Below are 25804 nucleotides of genomic sequence, written 5' to 3' on the forward strand. Positions count from 1 at the left end.
TTAAGAGTCTTGAGTTCTGTATTTGGCAGCATTCATAGGGCCACTTGGCTTGGGAAAGGCTTGGAAAGGTTTGTTTGCCTTCAGGTTGGGTGTCTGAATGAAGGGACCCTTTTGAAAAAAAGCTAAGGGAAACTACATATCTAATTCAAACTGAGGTCTTCATCTAATTTTAAAGGTAAACTTCAGCAGGATCTATTTGCTCCTGAGAGACCCCTGCCCACCTTACATCCTGGGCTACCACCATGAGCCAGATTCAATTGTGTCCTGTTTGGTTGAGGGTCAAGAGAGAGCATCTGTCAATGAGAAAGCTCCATTCTTCAAACTAGGACCCAAGCAAAACTCTCCTCTCCTGTCTTGGCATGGGCTGGCACTCTGAATGCCTGCTGAGGGCATTACCCAGTAGCATCTGCCGTGGAGGGCAGCCTAAGCCCCTTGTCAACCAGCAGGTCACAAGAGGTCTATAGCTGGGGCCTGTATTCTGTTAATTGAAACAGGAATAAAAAGTGCATTCTACTTTATTGACCATAGTGGCCAATGAGGAGCCATCTTCCTTACCTTCACCATGCTATCCTTTCAAGTAGAATAAGGCCCGTTGTCTGGGAAGATCAGAGAATTGATTGCCAGGAAAAGTAGGTATCAGTTTCTTCTCTGACAGTAATATGCCATAAAAACTTGGGCAACTCCCTTCTCTTTGGGACTGTCTCAAGGTGTGAGATGGAGTATGGGGAAAAGTCTTTAATATTAGATGATTTTAAGTCTGACCCTGATGTCCTTACAATTCCTCACCAAATATCTGCTGTCAACCTGGACATCGGTGTCATCTTTTATTTTCAGTCATTGCCCGGAGAGTACTTCACCTTATTCCATGCATACAAATTTGGATGGCTTGCAATGAAAACATACACAGTGAAATAAAATATTACAGATCAGAATTAGGAAGAATATAATTGAGTAGGAAATGGATCATAGGAAACAAATAGTCTGGCTGTAAAGATCTACATAGTTAGAACTAGGTCTCACACTTCATCCTGGGCTTCTGGCCACCAACGCAAAAAGAGCCAGAACCAGGTAAGAGTCACACCAGCCCTAGCCGGTTTGCTCAGTGTATAGAGCATTGGCCTGCAGACTGAAGGGTCCTGGGTTTGATTCCGGTCAAGGGCACATGCCCAGGTTTCAGGCTTAATCCCCAGTAGGGGGTGTGCAGGAGGCAGCCAACCAGTGATTGTCATCATTGATGTTTCTCCCTTCCTCTCTAAAATTAAAAAAATAAAGTCACAATAAAAGGAAGAAAAAAGACATTCTTTTACAAAAGCAAAGATTTCCCTGGTTTTATACGTGGTGCCTCCAGTGTCATCAGGGTAGGGGAAGCAGATTCTGTCACCAGGAGAAGGCAGTTAAGTCTTCCCCATAAGTAGTCTCTGGCAGCACCTCAGGCTCCCAAGTTCAGTGCCCCTCCTCTTTATCTAGTTATCTTCATTGTAGCTCGACTTTTCTCTCTAGGGGTTACTGGCCTTCCCACACTGAGGCCACTGAACTGTCCCACCTTGCTGCTCTTTGACTCACTGAAAATCCAAGCATAATTATTATGGAAACACAGGCCAGTCAATGGGTTTCCATTTCTTCAGATTTCCATTCTTACTTGGAGGTTTCGATCAGTTGTGATTGGCAAGCAGCTTCCTTGGTGAGCACGTTCCCTTTAAATTTCCCCCCCACCAGCAGGGCCCATCTGGGTGTAAACAAACACTTCAGTGCAGCCCAAGACAGCCCCTATCTAATACCCAGCACGATCCCCTTACATCCGGAGCACTCTTTGAACATTTTTCCTAGCACTTGCAGCATTCGTCCTCCTGATGATCTTCACAGTGACCCTGCAGGGGAGACAGGAAGAGAGATCGTGATCCCTGTGTTGCAGATTGAGACATGGGAGACACATTGAAGTGCAGTGACTTTCCCAAGGTCACTCCATGAATAGGAGTGGAGCTGAAACCAAAACATTGGTCTCCTGATCTGTGTATACACAGCTGCTTTCTGGCCAAAGATTTTGTGTGTGTGTGTGTAAGAGAACAAGGCTTTACTAAATGTGAACTGACTCCTTTTGCTCTGCTTCTGCAAACCCATTGGCCCAGCCTTGAGTATATGTGGAATAAAGGAAGCAATTGGATCTGGTCTGTGGACAGCTGGTGGTTAGGATAATTTTCCTGGAGGTGAATGCAGGAGACTGGAGGCCCCTGGGATTACCAACAGACCACCTGGCTGGCTTCCTTGCTGCTCAATTCTGCTGAGGCCACAAGGGGGCAGCATGTAGCACTCACCCAAGTTTCTGGTAGATGCCTTGTTTCACCCTCATTCAACTTGAGACAAGACTAGGACTTATGAAGTATGACTGCCCCTTTTCTCAGTGGCACTTAATCCTTGGCCCCCTCCTGGGAAGACCCTTAACGTTTGAAGGGAGGTACCTTCCTAGGGCAACAATGAGGACTGGAAAACTACCCTTTCCAGAATATTGCATCAAGGTAGGTGGTCAGATTTTAATAAGGGCTTTTCAACAGCTTAAGTTCATTCAAGGCCCCAAAGCCCCAGTTTGGTGTCTTTCCACTCCCCTTTCCCGCACTGTGTGCTCCTGCCACATTCAATTACTCACTGGCCCCTGAACTTACTCCCATGTTTTCAGAATGTACTGGCCCCAGTGCCTGGAATGTCCTTTTTCACTTATTGATCTCCTATACATCCATCAAGGCCCCATTTAATGGGCCTTGCTGAGAAACCTCTAATTCCTGGAGCGAAGTTAGCAAAGACCTCTTCGATGCTCCCATAGCAACTTCTACAGTCTCTATTATTAGTGCTCAAATACACAGTCATTCAGCAAGTATTTCTTTGGCACTTTCTGTATGTCAGACATTGTTTTGGACATTGTGAAGACAGATGAAAACAAGCCAGGCGAGGATTATGCTGTCAGGGAGCTTATGTTGGGTTGGAGGCAGAGGTGGGAAAGGAAATGGAAGAGATAGACCAAAATTACAAGTTAGGTCCTGAAGAGACCCCCATCACTCTTAGAATTTTCTAGTTTGGACTGTCTTCCTTACCTATGGTTCTCCTCCAGTTCAAGGTCATCTCTGTGCCTTCCGAGCCCATGTAGGCTAGGGCTTGACACCAAAAGAATAACAGCAACTGATGAATAAGGAAATGAACATGAACCCTTCCTCACAGACGGCCTTCAACACCGCACACATCCTACCTCTGCTCTCGTTGCTTTTTTCTTGTTCATGTTTTACTGAGCACTGATCAAATGCCACATGGGTTTTAAATGGAGAATTTTAAAAAATAAATTTCTGTGAAGGGAAAGATACCTAAAGCTTGGAACCTAAGTGGGTTATCCCATTTCATTTTTGCATCCACATTAGGTAGGTATTCTCTCCATTTTGTAAATGAGAAACTGAGGCTCAAAAAAAGATAAGAAATTGCCCAAGGGCACCAGCTGATTAAGTAGAGCCCTAGGCTCTAAGACACCTGTCCCCACCAGTTCAGCCCCATTGGTCTTGTCCCCGCTGTTTATGATTCTCTTTCCTACAGAGAATGAGAGCCCTCTCCCCCAGCTCCTGGGTAAGGACCTAGCCTTGGTCCTACCTCTCCAGCTATCCATAGGCCCCTGTGGGGTGGCATCTGACCTCCCAGGTGGAGAGGGCTCAGTAGAGGTCAAGTGCCTGGTCACATGAGCAACTTGAGTGCATCCTCCTCAAGGCCCTCTGAGTCAGGCTGGGCAGCCATTACTCCCTAGCTTGTATGCTGAGACTCTACCACAGCCCAGGAAGAGAGGATAGGGGACAGCAAGGCTGGCACTTAAGGGGAGAACCAGAGCTGAGCTCCAGGTGGGCCTGGCTGGGCTGGACTCTGGCTGGCTGGTGCTGAGGGGAGGCCCGAAACAGAACCTAGCTTCCCCCCACCTCTGCAGCCCTGGCCCTCCATAAGCCCCATCACCTCTCCAGCTCCCAGTCCCTCTCTCAAGCCAGGTGTCTCTCTCTTACAGTGAAAGTCTGTGGAACAGAAAGAGATAAAAATAAATAAATAATTAAATAATTAAATAATTAAAAAAAAAAACACAAGGAAAAACCAAGATGGCGGCATAGGAAAGTCTGTGGAACAGAAACTTTCTAAGATCTTGTATGGGTCAAATGTCTTTATTTTGCTTTGTATTTAAATGATGGCTTGGCAATGTATGGAATTCTGTGTCCATAATTATTTGCTCTTAGCATTATGAAGATACCATTCCATTGTCTTGGCATCTGTTCTTGCCGATGAGAAGCTTGCTGTCAATTCAATTATTGGACCTTTGTAGATAAGCCATCTTTCCTCCTGTTGGCTTTTAGAATTTCCTTTTGATCCTTGATATTCTACACGTTGGCTACAAGGTGTCTAGATGTATTTTTGTTTTTAAAGATCTCTTACTAGGCAGTCTATGGGCCTTTGAAATATTGAAATTCACATCCTATTTCTGGAAAGAGTTTAGTCATTCTTTCCAGTATTTTTTCCTGGAACTAATAATATATGTGCTGGATTTTTTCATTCAATCTTTTATGTCTCTTTTCTCTCAGTAATCTCTCATTCTGTGATTTGTTCCGGAGGATTTCCTCTGGTTTAGCTTTTCTTTCACTGATTCTCTCTTCAGCTGCATTTACTCTATTAATCCATCTGCTTTTGTTTGTTTGTTTGTTTAATATCAGTGACTTTTGTTTTCATTTCTAAAATGTCTAGTTCTTGTCATGTTCCTGTTTGAGATCTTTCTATTCTGGTATTACAAATGCTATCCTTTTATCTTCTTCGAGATTTTAACTATATTAAACTTACTTGCAGATAGCTTCTTTTTATTTATTTATTTTTATTTTATTTTTAATTTCTTTATTGATTTAGGCATCCCATATTTGTCCTCAACACCCCATTCCAATCCCCCACCACCCCTACTCATGTCCCCACCCCCCTATTGTCCACTGGTTAGGCTCATTTGTGTGCACATAACTCCTTTGGTTGATCTCTCCCTTTTATCCCCACCCTCCCACTGAGGTCCAACAGTCTGACCCATGGGTCCTTATCTCTGGGTCTGTTCTTGTTCATCAGTCTATGTTGTTCACCATTTCCTCTAGATAAGTGAGATCATGTCCTACTGAAAATATAAGAATCAAAAATGAGACAAGCAATAATGGTTATGCTGAAAGGTATATGAATCAGTCTGTAGTGAGTTTCTTTCTGGGCCACCAGTTCTTTTGAGACCCAATTTCAATGTCAAACAGTTCCTTATGTGTACAAGTCAGCACTGATATTTCAGTTCTGGATGGTGGGTAAATGGTGAGGATAGCTTCTTTATCTCTAGGTTTTTAAGTATGAATTCTCTCAAGATATTGTACTTCCTGTATGTTGTGAAGTTTATTCTTGAGATAGTGATTTTCAGCACATTTTTTTCTGACGGTGCCATGGGATATGGAGGCTACCATAAGGGATGATATCTCAGTTGTATCTGCCCCACCATGTGGAAGTGCACCAGCCCCAAACTTGCTTTTATATTACTGTCTTGGCCTGGGATTTTTCATGGTGTGCATACCAACTCCTGAGCCCCAATGTGGATAGGCTTGAGGTATCATACTCACATGGGCACTCTTTCTATCCAAAGCCAAGGCAGGTAGCAAGGAGGCGGAGCTATTTTAGTCTGTTTATGGCAGGCAGCACGCTCCCAGTTCCCACTTTAAGCAGGGAGCCTACTGTACCACTGGTGGGGTCTGCAAATATACTTCCACCTCTGACCACCTTTCCTGAATCCCTCCTCAGAGGCAGAGCTCCAAATACTACTCACCACTGGACTTCCCTCTTATTTCTGGCTTAAAGACTTATTCTTGTTTTTGAGCATGGATATGTTGTTGTTGTTTTTAATATATATATATATATATATTTTATTGATTTTTTACAGAGAGGAAGGGAGAGGGATAGAGAGTTAAAAACATTAATGAGAGAGAAACATCGATCAGCTGCCTCCTGCACCCCCACCACTGGGTATGTGCCTGCAACCAAGTACATGCCCTTGACCAGACTCGAACATGGGACCTTTCAGGCTGCAGGCCAACGCTCTATCCACTGAGCCAAACCAGTTAGGGCTGTTGTTGCTGTTTTTAATTATCCAGCATTTATCTTGTATATTTACTATTTTAAGGAGAAGAGACTTCAATAAGTGTTTGATGAAGTTTGACCTGGAAGTCTGTCCCACTGTCTGGGCCTCCTGGCCCTGTCCCTCAATCTGCAGCCCTCCTACTCACATCATCTCCCATTCCGGGCCCTCATCCGCCAGGGGAGTGGGGAGCAGGGGAGCTTTTGTCCATTGCACTCTCGGCAACTCAGAAAATCCTTCCTCCTCATTTCCATGTGCCAAGGCTGTCGCTGAGAACATGGAGCCTTCCAGTGGGCCAGCGGCAGTGTTGTCTTCTGCATGGTCTTCCAGGAGTTGGGATCAGGAGGCAGAGCCCTGAAGGCAGCGGAGGAGGCGTGCAAGAAGGATGGCTTTGACCTTCATTTCCCCACCCCCTTCTCCCTCGGTGTCTCCTCCTGTGGGCCCCCCTCCAGCCAAGAGGATCAATGGGGGTCCACTTTCGCTGAGCTCAGTGACACTGCTTTGTCCTCACTTCCTGTGGCTCAGGCTGGCCGGGCAGGCCTGCATGGTCTGTGCTGGAGAGAGCTCAGTGGCATCTCCAGATCTAGGGGGAGAGAAACTCCCAACCGCCCTACTGCACCTCTCACCTGCTGGGCGGCCTAATTCTCTCGTCCTCTCAGGCCTCGTTGGGAAAGGAAGCAGGCCTGGTCTTCCTCTCACACTTCCTCCTCCTGCTCCCAGTGCAGGTGGAACCCTACAGGGAAATAATGCCTGAGATGCCATCACTCCTTCCCACCCTCCACGCTAACCCCTCCTCCGGTCGAGAAGAGCTGGACGACTAGGGAATTCTCACAGTATCTCGCCTCTCCAGCGAACAGACACTAAAGAGCAGTAAGATCAATGGTTCCCATTTGCACAGCTCCCAGCAGGATCGTGACTTTTCCATGCATTATTCTCTTTAAGTATGTTTTTATTGATTTCAAAGAGAGGAAAGGAGAGGGAGGGAGAGAAACATCAATGATGAGAGAGAATAATCGATTGGCTGCCACATGCATTCCCCCTACTAGGGATCGAGCCTGCAACCCAGGCATTTGTCCTGACCAGAATCGAACCATGTCCTCCAGATTCATGGGCCAATGCTCAACCCCTGAGCCACACCGGCTGAGCTTCCATGCATTATTGCTTTCAGTCCTCCTGTCAGCCGGGGAAGGTAGGGCAGAGGTGGAATGACTTACCCAAATTCACCAGCTAGTCCAAAAGCAGAGCCAGGAAGTCCAGCCGTGACTCATAGTTCAGTGCTCTTTCTGCGCCTGGCACTGCCAGCCGCCCTGGGGGCTGGTATCTCCACTCCTCTGAGTGAGCTCTCTCCTATACAGCCCAGCCTCTGTGGCATGCCCTTGGCCCTGGCCAAGCTCCTTGGATCCTATCAGGCCAAATTGGACCCTTCAGCATAGCATTCAAGACCTGCTGTGTCCCCTTTGCCAAGCTCGCTCTTTCTCCCCCGTGCTCTATGACCCTCCCCTTCCTCACACCGCACCTGCCCATTCACACACACTATAGCACAAGGGTAAAGAGCTGTACTAGACAAGTCTCCTCCCCGAGCCTCAGTCTTCTTGCTTGCAGAATGGGGTTTTTGGGATGGTGGAATAGACATGAGGCTTAGCACGTAGCATGGGCCTCATCGCTGTGAGCTGCAGGCAGTATTGGCTGTGCTTCTCGGTGCCTCTCGAAGCTCTCCCACCTCTGTCCCCAGGCGCCTGCTGCCATTGTCAATAGTCTCCCTCACCTGACCTCTAGCAACCCTAAGGAATGTCAGAAAACCCAGGGGTTTTCTGGGGTGTGGGGAGGGCGGAGGAGGAAGTCTGGTGGGTGGAACCCAAAGGGGTGTGGGGATGGGGACTCTGATTGCTTTTTACACATTGGTCTGCTACCTTATGATTCTGTCTGTAAAAGGGATTTCTTTGCTAATGGAGTCTGAAAACTGCTGACTTCAGCCAGCCACCCTTTCCCACCCCAAGAAAGCCCTTGGTGGACCTGAGGTCACCCTGAGAGTCGGTGACAGGTTTGGACCTGGCCCCTGGTCCCCACCACTTGCAGATCTCAACCCTCTCAGACCTGGTAGGAGGGAGCCCTAGATAACAGGATTAAGCCATCTACGGTTCCCCTCAGCCCACAGCACTGATCCCAGGACCCCATGCACAGCAGGTAGGTGCCAGCCAGGCGAGAGAGCAAGTCATAGAGAGATCTAGGGTCACCCACTGGCTGTTATCCTTAGGTGAGTCCCTGTACCTCTCAGCCTCAGCTTCTTTGTGTGCAAAGGGGCTGCTCTAGGTCCCAGCAGGGGCAGAGCTTGGAACACAGTTGGTTCCCTGCAAATGGGAGCCCTCGCCATCCGCACCCTCCTCCTCAATCAATACGTGCTCCATTGATGGATGACGGTGACAGTGATGAATCAGAGGAGATCCTGGAGCCCTGCCCCCTTCTTGTGCAGATGGAGAAACGGATCCAGAGCCAGGAAGGCACTTGCCCAGGTGGGACAGCGAGTGAGTCTGGGCCCGCCAGGGACATTTAGCGGTGTGCCCAGACAGAGAAGTTGGGGGCCAGGGGTGGGAAGAAAGCTGCTGAGGAAGAGGTGACGGGAACAGGTGGGGAAAAAGGACAGAGGAGGGCGGGAACCTACAGCACCCCATCCTCCCCCGCTCCCTCCAGCAGAGAGGTTGACTGAGAAAGCCTGGGCAGCTGTTTGCTCAGAAAAGCGTCTTTGTCATTAAGGGCTGTGGTGGGGAAAGTCCCCTCTCCAGTCACGTCTTGGGAATCTGGATGGAGCTGGACGCAGCCGGCAGCCTCTGGGGAACAGACTTTCTCCACTGCTTCTCCACACATACCAACACCGACTGAACTTTGCTTACAGCCTAGAACCTTCTTCCCCATCCCCTCAGCCCCTGGGAAGACTTCCCTGTGTCTCCACTTTGAAAAGTGGGCCTGACCTCCATCACACATGAACCTGCGGGAGAAACGGGGTCTGTGCCCTACAAAAGTCCCTCCTGAGATCTAACTCCGATCCCTCTTGCTGCAACCACAGTCTGCCTCCTCCGCCTGCCTTTGTGGGATAGTCTGGAGATGGAGTTGGGAAAGGTGATGAGAGACCCGCTCCCCACACTGAGGCTTCCTCACAAGCAGAGGAAGGGACTTTGTAGTTCCCCAAATGGGAAGGGAGGTGTGGGGTCCAGAGGTGATGCTGAGCTTGAGGGTCAGATTTCCCAGAACAGACCCAATTTCAGGGCCACCTGGGTTCAACCGCCATTTCTGCCACAGAGGTCGAGCCTCAAAAAGACCCTGATGCCGAAACCGGTCTGGCTCAGTGGATAGAGTGTCGGCATGCGGACGGAAAGGTCCCAGGTTCCATTCCGGTCAAGGGCATGTGCCTTGGTTGTGGGCACATCCCCAGTAAGGGATGTGCAGAAGGCAGCTGGTCGATGTCTCTCTCTCTCATCGATGTTTCTAGCTCTCTCTCCCTTCTTCTCTGTAAAAAATCAATAAAACATATCTTTAAAAAAAGAAAAAGAAAAGACCCTGAGACACCTTCAGATTCCTTGCAACTGTTTTCCTTTCCACCATTCAGGTCCCCAGACCCTAGTCCCACTGCCATGAACCCTGTGTGATGAGGCCCAGACTCAGGGAGAGCAGTGCCGTACATTCAGGGATGCTAGCTAGCTTCAGCTCATAGGGAGAGGATGGGTTAGCCAGCGAGGCACCCCACCCACCGTCCCCTCCTCTCGTCCGCCCCCCCCCCCCCCCCAATGAAAGCTCGGGACTCTGGCCCTTGATGCCCCTGGAACCCCGGGAGAGATTCAGATCAGACCCCAGAAGGCACGCCCTGCTATGCAGAGGGAAAGGGTGAAGGGGTGTGCACAGGTTGCCAAGCCCAGCTTGGGGACCCCTCGGTCCCTGAGGCCCCCTCTCTGAGCACTGACAGCTCTGCTGGCCTCCCTCCCCCACTGGCGCTCAGCAGATCAATGCCGCCTTTGCTGACAGCTGAGAATCGAGCTCGCCTTCCCGCCCCCTCTCCTGCCCCTCCCGCGGGCTGCTCTGTCCCCCGGGATCCTCCGGAGGAACGGGAAGAGTGTGCTGCGGAGGAGCTTCACCCTGGGGCAGGGCCTGCGGAGGGAGGGAGGCGGCGGCCGGTGTGGCCCCAGCTTTTGGCAGGGGAAAGAGGGCAGGAGGAGAGAAAACCCAAATCACCGCTCTGTGCTGGGCGAGGGGGGACGAGAATGAAAGGGCCGCCCCCCATCACCAGCCAGAGAGGAGGCAGGTCACCAAGAACTTGCCGCCTGAGAGGCCGTGGGTGGTGGACAGACTCCCGGTTTCTGGATGGGTCTGTGGGCCTCTGGGGGGCTGGCTCAGAGTTCCCCTGCTAGCATCCCTGAGTCCTGACCTGAGCCTGCATCAGAGGAGACCCTTCCTCGGGCTGGGTGGCCTGCCTGGGGCGCTTCCCATCCTGAAGAAGGAGGGAGAGGTGGGTGGGAGGGGAACGGAGCCCCACTGGGCCGCACACACTGAGCCCGGCAGCGCTTGGGCATCGGACCTTGCGGGTCGGAGCTGCTCACTGAACCACACGCTCAGCGCACACTTTCCACACCGCGCCCAGGGGGTGAAGGGCACAGCCCGGGGGGACACAGCTAACGGCTCACACCGCCCACGCCCAGGCGGCCGGACTCTGCACACCCACCATCTGCACACCCATCTGCACCGGACCCACCGCACCCACCGCCCACGCCTCCAACCCACTCAGTTCCACCGCCTGGCAGACCCACAGCCACCCACTCCGCACCGACAGCGAACACTTCTGTGCCTGCTCACACCCAAACTCCGCTCGGCACGTGTGCCACCCGCGGCCGCGGCCGAACTCCACGCTCCCCGCCCGCTCCGCTGCCCGCGGTCACCCCGGGGGCGCTCAGCCCGGCCTCCGGGTCCACGCGGCCCCTGGCCGCCGCGCACGCCCCCGGCCCCAGGCCGGCCTCGCGGCCCCGCGCGCTGCCCCCGGGGCCGCCGCCACGCGGCCGGGTCCAGGCATCGCCCGGGCGGCCCCGCGGCCGCTGCGCCCCGGCCCGCGGCCTCCGGCCTCCGCCGCGCGTCCCCTCCCTCCGCCCCGCGGGCCGGCGCGCTCGCTCCCTCCCGATTTGGGAAGGCGGCCGCGGGGCGGGCGGGGGCGGCGGGGGAGGGGCGGGGCGGCGAGGGTGACATGTGAGCAGCGCGCCCGGGCAGGTGGAAAGGCGAGCGGCATGGAGCGCGTAATAAGAGAGTTGGAGTCGGAAAGAGCCGCCCCAGTCGCCGGGGAAGCGGGCGGTCAGCGCGGGTTCCGGCGGCCCCCAGCCTCCGAGCGCCCGCCCCCGGCCCCGGCGAGGCCCCTGCCCGGACCCTAGCCCCCCGCTGCCTGCGCCCTCCCCGGGCAGCCGCGCCGGCCTCGGGTCCGAGCCATGTGCCGCTAAGCGCCGCCGCGCGCGCCCCCGCCCTGACCGGCCCCGGCCCCGGCCCCGGCCCCGGCCCCCCGTCCGGCGCCTCCCATGGCCGAGGCCCCCCCGCGCCGCCTCGGCCTGGCCCCCCCGCCCGGGGACGCCCCCCGCGCCGAGCTGGTGGCTCTCACGGCCGTGCAGAGCGAGCAGGGCGAGGCGGGCGGGGGCGGCTCCCCGCGCCGCCTGGGCCTCCTGGGCAGCCCCCTGCCTCCGGGGGCGCCCCTCCCGGGGCCGGGCTCCGGCTCGGGCTCCGCCTGCGGCCAGCGCTCCTCGGCCTCCCAGAAGCGCTACCGCCGCCTGCAGAACTGGGTCTACAACGTGCTGGAGCGACCCCGCGGCTGGGCCTTCGTCTACCACGTCTTCATGTGAGTTTGCCGACCCGCGCCCCCTGCCTCGCCCCGCGCTCCCACTCCACCCGGGAGCCTGAACTCCCCCGGATCCGCCGCCGCCGGACCCTGGCTCCGCCTTCTGTCCCCAGCCCCCACGGCCGACCCTCCTGTCCACCCCGTCCCCCAGGCCTGAGCTCCATGGCTGATTTCCCCCCAGCCTGACCCTAACCCCCAGTCCCCAAGCCTTGATCCCAACTTCAACTCGCTTCTGACCTCTCCCACGGCAACTCCTTAGTTCCCTCTTGACCTCCACCCCTGCTCCTCGGTCCCAGGTGCTCCCACACGCAGTGTCTTGTCCGTCATCCTCTCTGCAATCTGGAGCCACTACAGTGGGGCTCCCCTTTCCCCGTCCTCACCTCTGTCCCCGCGTCCGGGAGACAAAGAGGGCCCTTGGGCCCCCACACGCTGTCTGTCAGCGTCTCCCCAGCTCTGGCCCGACACCGGACTCCCACCTGGGCTCCGCTGCGAGATACCCCTCCCTGGGGAAGGTGTCCACCCTATCCCAGGGCAGGCTCCAGATTATAGGTGTTTGGGGGTCCCGGTGAGCCCCCCAGTCTTGACACTCATGTGTGCTGTCTGACTTATCTGAGTCTTCACTCAGTCTCCCCCCCCCCCCCCACCCACCCTCAACTTTCCAGCAGCAGCAGCAGCAGCAGGCTGCCCTGTCTGCCTGCGGCCTGGCTGGCCAGCCTGCCCGGCTCCCTGGCCGCTGCACCAGGCCTGGCTCTGGGCACCCCAGGGGAAAAAGAAAGAGGAGAGGGGTAGGTTTGGAAACACTGACGCTGTGCCTCCCTCCTCCCCCCCTCACCAGCTCCTACAACTCTCAAAAACACTGACCCCTCTTGGATATAAAGAGTGAATTTTGGCAGCTCAGAGCGCAGTCTTGGGGGACGGCCTGTCTGGCCGGGAACATGAGAGGCCCCACCGATATCAGTTGAAGGGCCAGGCCTGGCTCTGGGACGCTGGGAGGTGCCGGAGAGAGACCTCCGGTTCCTGGAAAATGTGCTGCTGTTAATCCCTTCTTCCTGCCCCCAGGGAGGACCTGTTGGTCTTGGGGGTCTCCTGAGTGGTCTCCTTGCCTGACTTCCGTGCTTCTGACAGTGCTGCCTGCCTGGCTGTCCCTCTGCCAGACGGAGTTTCCACCTGTGTGCAAATCGGCCTGTCCATTTGTCTCTCCACCTAATTGTGCAGCCGTCCTTCTCCTTGCCGGTGTCCCTCCCTCTGCTGACCTGTCCCGTTACCTGTGTGCCTGTCTGCCCATTTGTCTATCTGAGTGTCCACCGGATTATCTCCTTCTTCTACTTGTCCGTTTCCATCATCTTTTGCTCTGTCTGCCTTCCTGTCCCTGCTTGTTGCCTCTGCCCAGTCCGAACTGGGCTCACAGAATTTCAAAGGTGGAGGGGAGAGATGCTGGCAAAGGAGGCCCTGTCCACAGGGAGGGTAGAGGAAGCTAACCCTCAGCCAATAGGCTCCTGGGGTGGCAGCCTTGGCTTCATGCAGCGACCCCTGCTAGGCTAGGCCAGGGGCGGAGAGGGAAGACTGCGGAGGACCTGAGGTTAGTCTCGGGGTCAGCGTCACAGTTAGGAGTAGCTGACCCCCAACGCCCACCGAGGGCCTAGGATGAAGATCTTTGCTGCTGAGAGAGCCGTGGGAGTGATGGAGGTTCTGTGCTAGGATACGAGAGACGGTGGGGTTGGGGGTGAGGGGCAGGGACTGCTGGTAAGAGTGGCTGCTTTCTGGTGCCCTTGCCCACACTGCAGCCTGGGATGCCCAAGCAAGGTGGGATACTCCACGGGGAGCAGCTGCGCCCTCCGTGGGATCCTCTTGGGAATCCCACAGGGATCGAGGGGTGTCCTTAGTCTCCAGGCCTTGTCCCTCAGCCCTCACAAGGACCACTGAAGGCGGAGGAACTGCCTCACGTCCCCCAGCCAGCCGCGGTCTTCACCTCCTCTGGAAGGGCCTCTGCTTCCTCTCTAGGAGCTAAATCCGCTGGTACCTTTGCCCCACATCCTGCCTTACTGGATGCCAGGAATGCCCTGGCCAGGGGCATGCTTGTTCTGACCACTTGTCTCCAGGAGCCCAGAGCTGAGGCATCTCTTAGGAGTTCTGGGGGAGCGAATGCGCCGAGATCTCAGGGGATTGGTCACTCGTCTTAGAGATCAAGGGCGTTGGGGGATCAGGAGCCCCACCTCTTCTTGTGTGCTGTGTGATCTTGGGCTGATCACTGGGCCTCTCTGAGCTTTAGAACTCTAGACCATCAAAGCAGGTAGCAACCCCAGCCTTTGGCCTCCCTCTGGGACGCGGGAATGGGTGGGAAAGGGCCGGGTGAGCGGCAAGGGCCTGTTGGAGCCCGAGGGATGGGTGTTCTTCAGGAGCTTCAGAGGTGGGGTTTCTCGGTCGCTCATGGCTGGGTCTTGGGTGAGCCAGGAAGTGCTTCCTGCTGTTGGACTTTAGTTCTACAGGGGCACTTTTGCTCAAATCCTCCCCCCTTCCCCAGGGACCCTCAGAGGCAGCCCAAGTGAGGGGAGTCCAGTGAGCACAGCTAGCTGACCCCCTTCCAGAGCCTCTGGTCATGGTAGGAGGGGCCCAACAGAAAAGCCTGGAAGAGAAGGGCGGAGGAAGGAGGGATGAGCTGGGTCCATTCACCCCAGGAGACACCTCCCTCACACCTGCTAGCCAGGCCCCACGGGGCCCCCGCAGACCTGCAGCTTTTCTGGCACCGAGGCGTGGGAGATTGCCCAGGGGACAAGTCCCGAGTCCACCTCTCCTCCCAGCAGCTGCGGCTCTGGGAAGTGGGAACCACTGACTCCTGTCTCCTCCGCAGTGAGGTCTAGAAAGAGGGATTGCTGGCCCCGCTCCGAGCTCTTCCTCCTCTCGGCAGGCCCTTCGTCTTGTCACCTGCCTCCTCCCTGTGCCCCTGGCCCCTGATGTAAGCCCTCAGCCCTTCCCAGGCCCTCTTTCTCTCTGAATTCGGAGCCATGGCACCTCACTGCCCACGATGCTTCCCGCGCCTTCGGAGGCATGCTCACCTTGCTGCACCCTGTCAGGGGCCAGCCTGGCTTCCCTTTGGGAGTCAGAGGCTGACAGGGGCTGGGATGGAGCACAGCCCCCCGCGCCCTGTCTTCCTCGAGCCCCTGTGAGACTCGGCTGCTCCCAGCCCCCAGCGGCCCAGCAGCCTTTCTCTATGTGAAGGTTTACGCTCTGTAAACATCCTCCGGCAGCCTTGTCCCTGGGGTCAAAAGCTGTGGGAATGGGGAGGAGAGGAGGTGGTGGCTGCTCGGGGGCCCTCAGGCTCCTAATCCCGGCCCACCAAAGCTCCCCTGGACCATGGCAGAGGCCCATCACCTGGGTTGGAAATAATCCCAGCCAAGGTACCCACCGCCCGCAGGCATCCCCGCCAGGTGGGCCCTCACGGGTGACAGCCCCATTTTGCCAGAGAAAACGGAGGCTCTGGAGATCACAGTGAAGTAGTGGCAGTTACAGGACCAGACCCCAAAACCCCTGACTCCCTGTCCGGAACCTGCCCTCTCCCTGCCGCCACCTGGGTTGGCTCTTGAAGTTTGGCCTGCAGTCTCTGATGGCGCATGGAGCGAGGGCCCTGTGCCGGGCACCGTGCTGAGTGCTCTCTGTAGACCGCACACGCGTCCTTCCGTCCTTCCGCAGGGCTGAGGCGGGTGCGGTCACCCTCCCCATTTGCAGGCGAGGAAACTGAGGCTCGGGAGAAATCTCCCAGGGCACTTGACGGAGGCCGGCACAGAGCTGGGGCTGACCGGGAGCCGTCTTTCTCCTGCACCTCAGCTTCCGCAGCACCCCACCTCCAGGCTCCTCAGGAGCAGCACTCCTGGGTCATCCGTCCTTCTGTCCCCAGCACCCAGTGACAGGAGGCCGGTAGTGGCAGGATTTTGTGGAATTGAGTGGAAACTGCCCAGCCCACCCAATGCAATCACGCTTTTGCCATGCAAGGCGTTCGTTGCACACGCACATATCTCTCCAGCACACCCGTCCATCTGTCTCATGCACCACCACGTAGACACGCATATTCGTGAATATCACTCACGAACACCCAGAAATCCATTGCACGGATGCTCCTACGTTTTCACGGACTGCACACACACATACTCGGGTCTGTGGCCCTAGCCTCGACTTTTAGGACCGAACAGAGTGGGCTCATTCCTCGGGTGTGTTGCCTTCACCTGTCCACACCACAGGGTTGCCCGGTAGCCACCTGGGTTGGCTCTTGAAGTTGGAACTGCAATCTCTGATGGAGTGCGGAGCACTGAGCTAAGTGCTTTCAATCAACCACTTCCTGCGTCCTTCAGCAGGGCTGAGGTGGGCGTGGCTATCCTCACCTTGCGGGTCTGTGTATGCATCCACCTCAGACCGTGTGGCAGGGTGACTGGCTTCCTAGAACTTGGCTGGTCTTTGCTCCTTCCTACGGGCCCGCAGAGAGCCTTCTGTCCAGCCCTGTGGTGGGCCGGGGCTGTGTCCAGGCACAGAGAGGGGCAGATCCTTAGCGAAGGTCACACTCGGTGGTCAGGGTGGAACTGTGTGAGAAACCCAGGCCTTCTGCCTCCCAGATGAGGACTTTTGATAATATGCTTCCTCACCCCAATCCATGGGGACTGTCGCTCCAAGAACCCAGCCTTGTGATGGGGAAAGTCTCGGCGTGTGACCCAAACTCCAGTTTCGTGCTGCTGTTTTTCAGCCCCTGACCTTCCGTTTGGTCTTTGTAAGAAAGCCTGAGAGAAGAGACCATCCTGCTTTCTAGCCTTTTCCCTCTCCCTTACACCCCTTTGCTCTCCCCTTCCCGAGTTCTACTTTGGGGATCACTGGAGCGGGTCAGACTTCTCATGGTGGGTCACCCCACCCCAGCTCCACAGAACATTCATTCTGTCCATTGGGGAAGCCCTGCTGGTGTCTGACTTCAGTCCCTATTGCTGCAGGAGCCTCTGCTCTCAGAAGGCTGGAGCCAGGAATGTTTCAGGACGTGATTCTTCTTGGGCTATGCTATGGCAGCACCTTGAGTGGGTGATTAATGGAAGGTTCTCTGAGCCAGTCAAGGGAGCAGAAAACGCAGGGAATGGGGAGAGAGCAAGGCTCTGCCGGTCCCTAAGGCCCTGCCCCTGTCCCCACCCCCAGAGGGAGGCCGAGCTGGGAATGTCCCTGGCTAGAAGTTTTCTCACCCCTTCCTCCCCTGCACCCATGTGGGTGGACTAGGGGGCCCGGAAGGGAATTCTGTGTGTCTGACCTGGGGGTAACCCCTCCTTATGCCCCCTGCTGTGGGATTTGTGGGGCTGGAGTGGAGAAGGAAGAGGGACTTACCATTTCTCCAGAGACTGTCCTGCCGGTGTGTGTGTGTGTGTGTGTGTGTGTGTGTGTGTGTGTGAAGTGCATGGGGTCCGAGTCTGACAGATTTGGGTTCATTTCTGGTTCTACCCTTAGTAGTTGTGTGCCCTTGGGCAAGTGACTTAACCTCTCTGAGCTTCCGTTTTCTCATCTGGAAAAAAAGGGAATAATAATAGCTGCCTCTAGGATTGTCAGAGCTAAATGAGTTAAAGCACCTGATGCAAATGCTCGCCATCATCATCATCATCATCATCATCATCGCCATTGTTATCGTAGTGGTGATTGTCATTCCCTTCCCGGGCCGCGGTCTGCCGGTGTCCTTGGCTCAGCACAATGAGGCGAGTGTCTGGGTGTGCGGGAGCGGGTGGGAGCTGCGCGCTGGGGGAGCAGCTCGCCGTGGGAAGCCTGGGGGTGCGGCTTTGTGCGCTTCTGAGGAGCGTCTGGAACGTGACCATGACCCTAATTTCACACCTGACTAGAGCGAGGCTGGAGCGCGGTCCTCACCCACCTGCCCGAGGTCACACAGCTAGTGAGTGCATGGCGGCACCAGGACTCCAACCTGGGTCCTTAGGACTTTATTCCTCTGCTCCTTCTTTCATGTGACAAATATAGTTAAAGAGCGTTCGCTGTGCCAGGCCTGGGGAGGCAGAGGGAGGCAGACCGAGCGTGGGCCCTGCCTGGGAGGGGGAGGGGGCACAGCGAAGAGACTGCGGGGCCTCTGCTGCCTTCCCTCCCAGGCGCTGGCAGGGAGGTCCGGGCGTGGGCGTGAGCATGCCTGCGTGCACGGGGAGGAGCGTGCGTGTGAGGGTGTCACTGTGAGGCCAAGGTGTGGGCCGCACTGTCCGACGGGGCGGCTAGCGTGGCCCCAGGGAGGTGGAAGTGGAGCCTTGGTGCTCGGGGACCCCTGGGGGAAGAGGGCGATCCCCACTCTCTCCTGGGGAATGGGGTCAGGGAACCCCAAAGGAGATGGAGGGGTCTCAGGCCCAATACTTACTGAAAAGGTGCCCCCTCCACCCCAACCCCAGCCTCGCTCTCCCCTCTGTCGAGTGGGGTAAACCGGGGAGTGGACCCTCAGGGCTGCCGGGCACAGAGGGACTCTGGATGAATGGGAGCAGATGCTGCCCCCCTCTTGTGGGATTGGGGGTAGGGAGTTCTTTCAGCACCTTCTTCCTGGCTTTCTCAGAGACCGGGGATACCCAGAGGGCTGCCTGCCCGCCCACCACCCCCGGCTCTGAGGGTTTGGGGAGAGGATGCAGGTCAGACCTCTGAGACCTCCCCAGAAAGCCCCCCATCCCCCAAGACTCCAGGCTTTCTGGGCAACTCTGTCCCCAGGGCAGGATCTGTGTGCCCGGGGGGTTGGCACCTGGGAGGTGAGGAAGGAGGGGCAGCCCCAGGCAGCAGACTAATTGGGCTGGGAATCCGTGGGCAGCGCCTGAGGGAGGGAAGGAGGCAAAGGGTGCAGGGAGCTCAGCGATTCCTTCTCTCCCCCCCCCCCCCCCTTCTGGAGATTGGGTGACAGTGGGTGGAGCGGGGTCAACCCCAATCCCTGCAGGAAAATCTGGGGCACTTCACTCTGAGACTCCTCGGACATCTAGGGCAGGCTGGTAGGACAGGGGGGAAGCTTGCTGGAAATAAATGGACCAAAGTTCCCTCTGAAGCAAAAGGGATGGAGGTCAGATAGCAGGAGGGACTGCCCAGTAGCCAGGAGGTAGAGTGAGATTCCCTGGGGGTACTCTTCCCAAAACGTGGGTGCTCTCGTGCAGTCCCTGATAACTGTCCCTGTGAAGTGAGTGGCGCCCTGCCCTCACCCTGGGAAGGATGGGGAGCAGATAGCGCCTCCCGGGGAGAGGAACGGATCAGACCCAGCACTTGGCTGTGGAGGGTGGGTGGGGCAGAGGCTGCCTCCCCGCCACCCTTCCTTCCCTGTCCTCCTCCCTGAGAGCCTCAGCCCGTCCAGGTCATCGTCTTTGGGTTTATTTTTTGCTGGGCTCGGCTGTCCCCAGGGAGGGGAGGGGGTAGGAAGAAAAGGAGGGGAAGGAGGAACAGCTTTGTCAGCACAATCCCCAGCGCCTCTGCTCTTGCCCTCCTTGGCCTGGCTGCCACCCTCTTCCGGAGGGACCTGTCCCCGGGCACAATGGGGACCCAGACCCCTGGGGTCCTCCTTCCTTCAGGCAGGACCAGCCGGTCGGGAATACCCTCACCCCTCTCCCATTTGTACTGCCGCAGAGCACACAGCCAGGGGGGCCGCAGAGCACAGAGCCAGGGGGCCGCAGCTTCATTTCACAGATGGGGAAACTGAGGCCAGGAGAAAGGACACGGCTGCCCAAGGACACAGCACACAGGGGGCGTCTCCACCTCCCCTTCTCGTGCTGGAGTAGCCCAGAGCCCAGGAAAGCAGCCTCCCACTTCCGCCCGGATCTCAGCGGGAAGGAGCAGCCCCCTGATTTCATTCACTCATCCAGTCCTCGTCCTCTGGGGATCGGTGGCAGTCTGCCGGGAGAGACGGAAGATGGGGAGGAGAGTGTGGCCCAGGGATTGGCAGAGGGAGGGAGGCTCAGCCTGGGGATGCTGTCAAGGCCCACGGACGGTGCCAGCCCCTCCCTCTACACTCTTCAGCCTCCTCTTTTTGTTAAAAAATATTAGCCCTGCCCTAGCCGGTTTGGCTCAGTGGATAGAGCGACGGCCTGCGTACTGAAGGGTCCCAGGTTCGATTCCAGCCAGGGTTGTGGGCTCGATCCTCAGTAGGGGGCGTGCAGGAGGCAGCCGATCAGTGATTCTCATCATTGATGTTTCTATCTCTCCCTCTCTGAAATCAATAAATATATTTTTAAAAATATTAGCCCTATTTTACAGATAGACAGATTAGGGCCCGTGGTTAACATAGTAATAGGTGTACAGAAGGGATTCAAACCCAGAGTCCCCTGGGCTCCCCATTCTTTTCTTTTTTTCTTTTTCTTTTTTTTAAATATTTTATTGATTTTTTTACAGAGAGGAAGGGAGAGGGATAGATAGTGAGAAACATCGATGAGAATCATCGATCAGCTGCCTCTTGCACACCCCCTACTGGGGATGTGCTCCCAACCAAGGTACATGCCCCTGACCGGAATCGAACCCGGGACCTTTCAGTCCGCAGGCCGACGCTCTATCTACTGAGCCAAACCGGTCCCGGCTTGGGCTCCCCATTCTTGAACACTCTTCCCTTGACTCCAGTCAACTTGTCTCTTTGGCTCTTTCCATTCAGTTCCGTCAGCAACTCTGCCTGCTCTTTCTGCCCCGTGAATGTTGGGGACCCTCAGGCCTCTGCCCTGGGCCCTCCTCTCTCTCACGTTTCCATGGAGGGGGTTCTCTTGTGACATCCGGGGTCACCTCTGTGAGGACCGCCTCCCTCCCCACAGTTTCCTCCCTGAGCTTTACCTGTAGCTGCTGTGGACACCTCACCTCCTCACCCCCCTCCTCAAAATCAGCATCGCCTCCCCACCCCTCAACCCCAGTGACTCCTCCACCCCCAGTGCCCAAGTCTGGAGCGCCCTCCCTCCCTCAAGTACCTTTTGCTCTTTACCTAAGAAACAACTTGTGGTGCCCCCACATGTGCTATTTAAGGCTCCAGGTACTTTTCCTTCTGCCTTAAACTCCTGCCCCTCTCACCCACCCCCATCATCTAGCAAATCTAGCAAACTCCTATTTAGCCTTCAAGTCCCTGTTTGAGCATCACCTCTTCCTGGGTGCGCTCCCTGCCCACGCCCACTCTGGGCCGGATTGGGAGCCTTTGGAGTCCCCGGAGCTCTGCTCGGCCACCCCCGTGTGCTCCTGCTCCTCCTCGCTCTCTCGCATCAGATGGCGAGGTCCGAATGGTGGGGGTTGAGCACAGTGCTTGGCACATGGCTGGTAATTAGTGAATGTTTGCTGAGCCAGGAAATAAAGGTGGCATTGAAGCCGGCTGTTAGGACGAGAAGGGTTTTGCCAACCAGAGGGAAATCGGATAAAGGACCCTTAGGTCCTCTGTGTGCAGGCACTGAGCTGGCAGCTCCCGTGGCTTTAGTCCTGAGTGCACTCCAGGGGGAGGCAGCAGCTGGAACAACGGCTGTGGGGTGGGACTCTCTTCCCCTACCCTCTTCGCCTCAGGATCTGCAGAGTCAGACCAGGGAAGTGCCGCTGGCTGGGAAGCAGAGCTTGACTGATCTCTTCCCGTGAGCTCATGCTCTGCAAACGCGAGGCCATTTAGTCCTCTGTTATTACTGTTCTTAAGAACTCCCACGCAGTCATAAGATTCATGGTCCAGTCTATACCTCTGTGTGGCAGGCACTGCTCCCGTTTCGCAGACAGGAAACTGAGGCTCAGAGGAGAAATAACGTGTACCAGATGACAGCTTGCCCAAGGTGCAGCTGGGAAAGGAATCCACGTCAGTGTGACTCCGGAGCCCAAGCTCCAAGTGGCTCTCAGAGCGTCAGCAGACCCGGGGCAGTTTTCAGTGGCCTAAGGCGAAACCGAGCGAAATAAGGACAACAGGATGACTCTCATAAAGCTAAATTTATTCCATTTAAAGGACTGTCTTCTCGTCTGAGATTATGTCCTTTCTTTTATGAAATGATGGGGCTGGGAATTTTTTTAAAAATGTCCTTACTTGGCAAAATAAAAAGTTGACAACCTTACGCAGTCCCCAAAGTGTTTTTGAAAATTTTACCGGTGCATGAAATCCCTGGGCTTGGGCGCCTCCCGGCCTCCTCCCTCCGAGCGCTGGGCCCAGCGTGGGAGGTGTCTGGCTGGGACTGGAAGGATTAAAGGCACGGAGCCTCAGTCTCCACTGGGTGCTCCTGAGCCTTGGGGCCTGCCCGCCCCGGAGTGCACCGAGGACCGGCCTAGGCAGGACTCTTGTCAAGGGGGCAGAGCCAGCCAGAATCAGTGCTCCCCCATCAGGTAAAGGAGCACTGGACCTGGAGTCAGCAGGCTGGGGTTTGGTTCCCGCCTCTGCTTCCTAAGAGCTGTGTGACCCCAGGCAGGTGGCTGAACCTTTCTGAGCTTCTGTCCATGTAGAACGACAATTATCATCTCCTCCTGCCCACCTCACCTGCTGCCTCCTGCATCAACTGCTTCCGTAACTATAGGCGCTGTGAAGAACAGAGGGCTTACTTAGTGTGCTTTTGCTGTTCGTATCGTCCTCTTCCCTTGGGTCCTGGCCTGAGGTTTGAGCCCCGAGGCAGGGACTTTGTGGGCGCGGGTAAGAGCACATCGATCAGCCTGGTGATGCCTCCTTAGGAGTCCCAGACAGGCCGGAGGCCGGGGACCTCCAAGGCAGCATAACGCTCTTGCCAGGAGCCAGGCTCTGTTCTAACGGAGCTCTCTCACAATAATAAGATTGTGGTCCAATACCAGGTATTGCGCCAAGTGCTCTCCACATGCCACTTCATTTAATTCTCGCAAGAGCCCTGGGAGGCAGGCACTGTCATTACTCCATTGTACAGAAGGGGACACTGAAGCCTAAAGGTTCAGCCTGCAGCTGCCACACAGCCAGGAGGCGGTGAATAAGCCCGAGTGTGCGGGGCGTCTGCGGTGTGAGAGGGCCTGAGTGTGTGGGGAGTCTGTGGTGTGAGAGGGCCTGAGTGTGCGGGGAGTCTGTGGTGTGAGAGGGCCTGAGTGTGCGGGGAGTCTGTGGTGTGAGAGGGCCTGAGTGTGCGGGGAGTCTGTGGCGTGAGAGGGCCTGAGTGTGCGGGGCGTCTGTGGTGTGAGAGGGCCTGAGTGTGCGGGGAGTCTGTGGTGTGAGAGGGCCTGAGTGTGCGGGGAGTCTGTTCTGTGGTGTGAGAGGGCCTGAGTGTGCGGGGCGTCTGTGGTGTGAGAGGGCCTGAGTGTGCGGGGAGTCTGTGGCGTGAGAGGGCCTGAGTGTGCGGGGCGTCTGTGGTGTGAGGGGCCTGAGTGTGCGGGGCGTCTGTGGTGCAAGATGGTGGGAACGGATTTGCAGGGCTGCAGCAGGCGGGATAGCTGAGGACACCCAAGGTATATGTCGGGTGTGAGTGGGGTGGGAAGGCAAAAGACACCTTCCTGCTGAGTGGCTTCCAGTGTTACCTCCCTCTCTTCCTTCTCTGAGTCTCCCCTCCCCCTCTTGCTGTGATTCCCAATAAAAAAGATAATAGCGAGTGCTTATTAAGCCCTTACAGTGTGCCAGATACTGCTCTGAGAAGGTGCCAGGCCTTCTCTCACCTTTTCCTCTCACCAACCCCGAGAGGTGGGTACTGGTGCTATGCCCATTTTTCAGTTGAGGAGACCGAGGCAGAGAGGTTGAGTAACTTGTCTGGGTTTAGTAGTGCAGCCAGGGTTTGGACTCCAGAAGTCCAATCTGGGAGCTATTAGCTTACCTGCTGTCCCGCACCACACTGCACCTAATTTGCCCTGATGGGCCTGCCTACTGGGGGGCTGATATGAGGACCAGTTGATGCTGAAGTTCAAGGTCCTGTCCCCCACCCCAAATTTACTCATTTTTTCCTTCTTAAAAATAAAATAAAATAAAATATATATATATCGATTTCCGAGAGGAAGGGAGAGGGAGAGAGAGACAGAAACATCAGTGATGAAAGAGAATCATTGATGGGCTGCTTCCTGCACTGGAGATCAAGCCCGCAAGCAACAGCAACTTGGCCATGTGCCCTGACCAGGAATTGAACCATGACCTCCTGGTTCATAGGTCAACACTCAACCACTGAGCCACGCCAGCCGGGCCATTGTTTTCCTTCTTGCTCTCTCTCTTTTGGGAAGCCTTCCCTCCAGTCCATGCTCTAGCCCAGATGCTGGGGACAGAGCAGTGAATCCGATGCTCCCCTGCTCCCTGGGGGAGATGGGTCGGGAGGTTGGCAGTGCCAGGGCACCATGGAGTCCTGTAGGAGCCCAGCACTGAGGGGCCAGCCCCAGCACCCAGATGGGCAAGGTTGGGAAGGTTCCCCTGAGAAGGTGGCTTAAATTGAAACCTGAGAAATAAGGAGTAGGAGTCGACCCTGCAAAACGGAGCAGGGATCAGCACTCCAGGAAGACGGACCAGCATGGGCAAGCCCAGAGGTGTGGCTGAATGTGGCATTTGCAAAGGTTTTCAAGAAATCAGGAGATGGGGAGCCTAGAGGGGCGAGAGGCCTGCCAAGAAGAGGCTGGGACACGAGCAAGGCCAGGCTGAGGGGCAGGGACTTCCTGGAGGACCCCGCGTGCAGGAAAAGGAACTGAAGATGGGAGTGCCACGGGCACTTGAGTGTTTTAGAAACAGCTCTCTGGGTCTGGCAAGGAGATCGGGGAGCGGACTCTGGCAGGGAGCTCTGGGAGTGCCATCTGCTAGGCCTCTTCTTCCCTCTGCCTTCCCCTCCTGGCCCAGCCTTCTGAGCAGCAACTCTGGGGCTGCCCACTAACCCTGCCAGGCCTGGCTGGACCTGACCTGGCAACCTAGGACTTTGCCTATAGGGAAAGCACAGCTGCTTATGCAAAGCCTGGCCTGGGGAAGGTGTGAGTGGCTGAGCTGAGGGGGCCTTGGAGGCAGAGGGGGTGGGTATGGGCACAGAAGCTGCCTGCCAAGGAGCTCTAGGGGAGATAGGCCTGGGGCCTGTGGGGACTGCCAGAATAGTGGCCTTAGAACTACCCCATGCGGACACCCAGGGATTTGGCTCAGCTAATGGTGGGGTGCCCTGGACACCGGGCAGGGGGCTCAGCCTACTTCAGTTTCCCTCTCCCTCCCTCTCTCACAGCTCGGCAGGGAATAGAAGTCACCGGTCTCACCCAACCCCTTCATTCTCCAGAAGGAGAAACAGAGGCATGGACTAAGCACCGGTGACAGAGCCCGAACTGGAACCCAGGCTCAGCCCAAGAATCTCAGGTGTACTCAATGACAATAAACAACAGTGAAGACCCTGCCACGGAGCTGGCAGCTCTGGCCCCTCTGGTTAGCGTTAGGCAGTCTCTTCACAACTCTGAGCATCAGCTCTGGATCCATAATGCTACCTCCTACTGGGAAGGATGTCCCCTCTCCCAACTGGTGGTTCACAAAGCACTTTAAGGCATGCCCTGCTCAGGATGGGGCTTAACTCAGAATCTCACTGAATTCTCATAACTGCCCTAGAGGAAGATAGTATGACCCTATTTTATATTGATCAGAAAAGAGGAAGGACTTGCCCAAGGTCAGTCAGCTGAGAAATGACCGGTATGGGGCTGGAGCCCAGGTGTCAATTCACTGGCCTAAGACCCTGGACCAACACAGCCTCACATGTAAGCCTGTGCTCTCAGTGACAGTCAGCTGATGTCCCAAGCAAGACCCATTGGTTGGCTGGACAGAGGATGTTTGTGTGTGTGCATGTGTGTGAGCAACCTGGCCCGCAGCTCACATCACCCCCTGTGCCTCGGTGCCCCTGAGGCTGCAGCTGCTGCCCCAGGGGGAGGGGATCTCCCCACTTCCCGTCCTGCTTTGA

At 56.0% G+C, this 25804-nt stretch overlaps 1 protein-coding gene across 3 annotated transcripts in view; it reads left to right on the plus strand.

Moving 5' to 3' along the window:
• The first annotated feature begins 11391 nt into the window (after positions 1-11391).
• The window catches only part of KCNQ4 (potassium voltage-gated channel subfamily Q member 4), a 55944-nt gene continuing 41531 nt past the window's right edge, over positions 11392-25804 (plus strand). For all 3 annotated transcript variants that reach the window (XM_084871430.1, XM_084871431.1, XM_084871432.1), the window contains exon 1: positions 11392-12005. In XM_084871430.1, coding sequence (XP_084727556.1) covers positions 11692-12005 — 314 coding nt within the window. In that variant the 5' untranslated portion in view covers positions 11392-11691. The remainder of the gene's footprint in view (positions 12006-25804) is intronic.

Source organism: Pipistrellus hanaki, assembly GCF_964339955.1.
Source record: "Pipistrellus hanaki genome assembly, chromosome: 2".
Classification (NCBI taxonomy): Eukaryota; Metazoa; Chordata; class Mammalia; order Chiroptera; family Vespertilionidae; genus Pipistrellus; species Pipistrellus hanaki.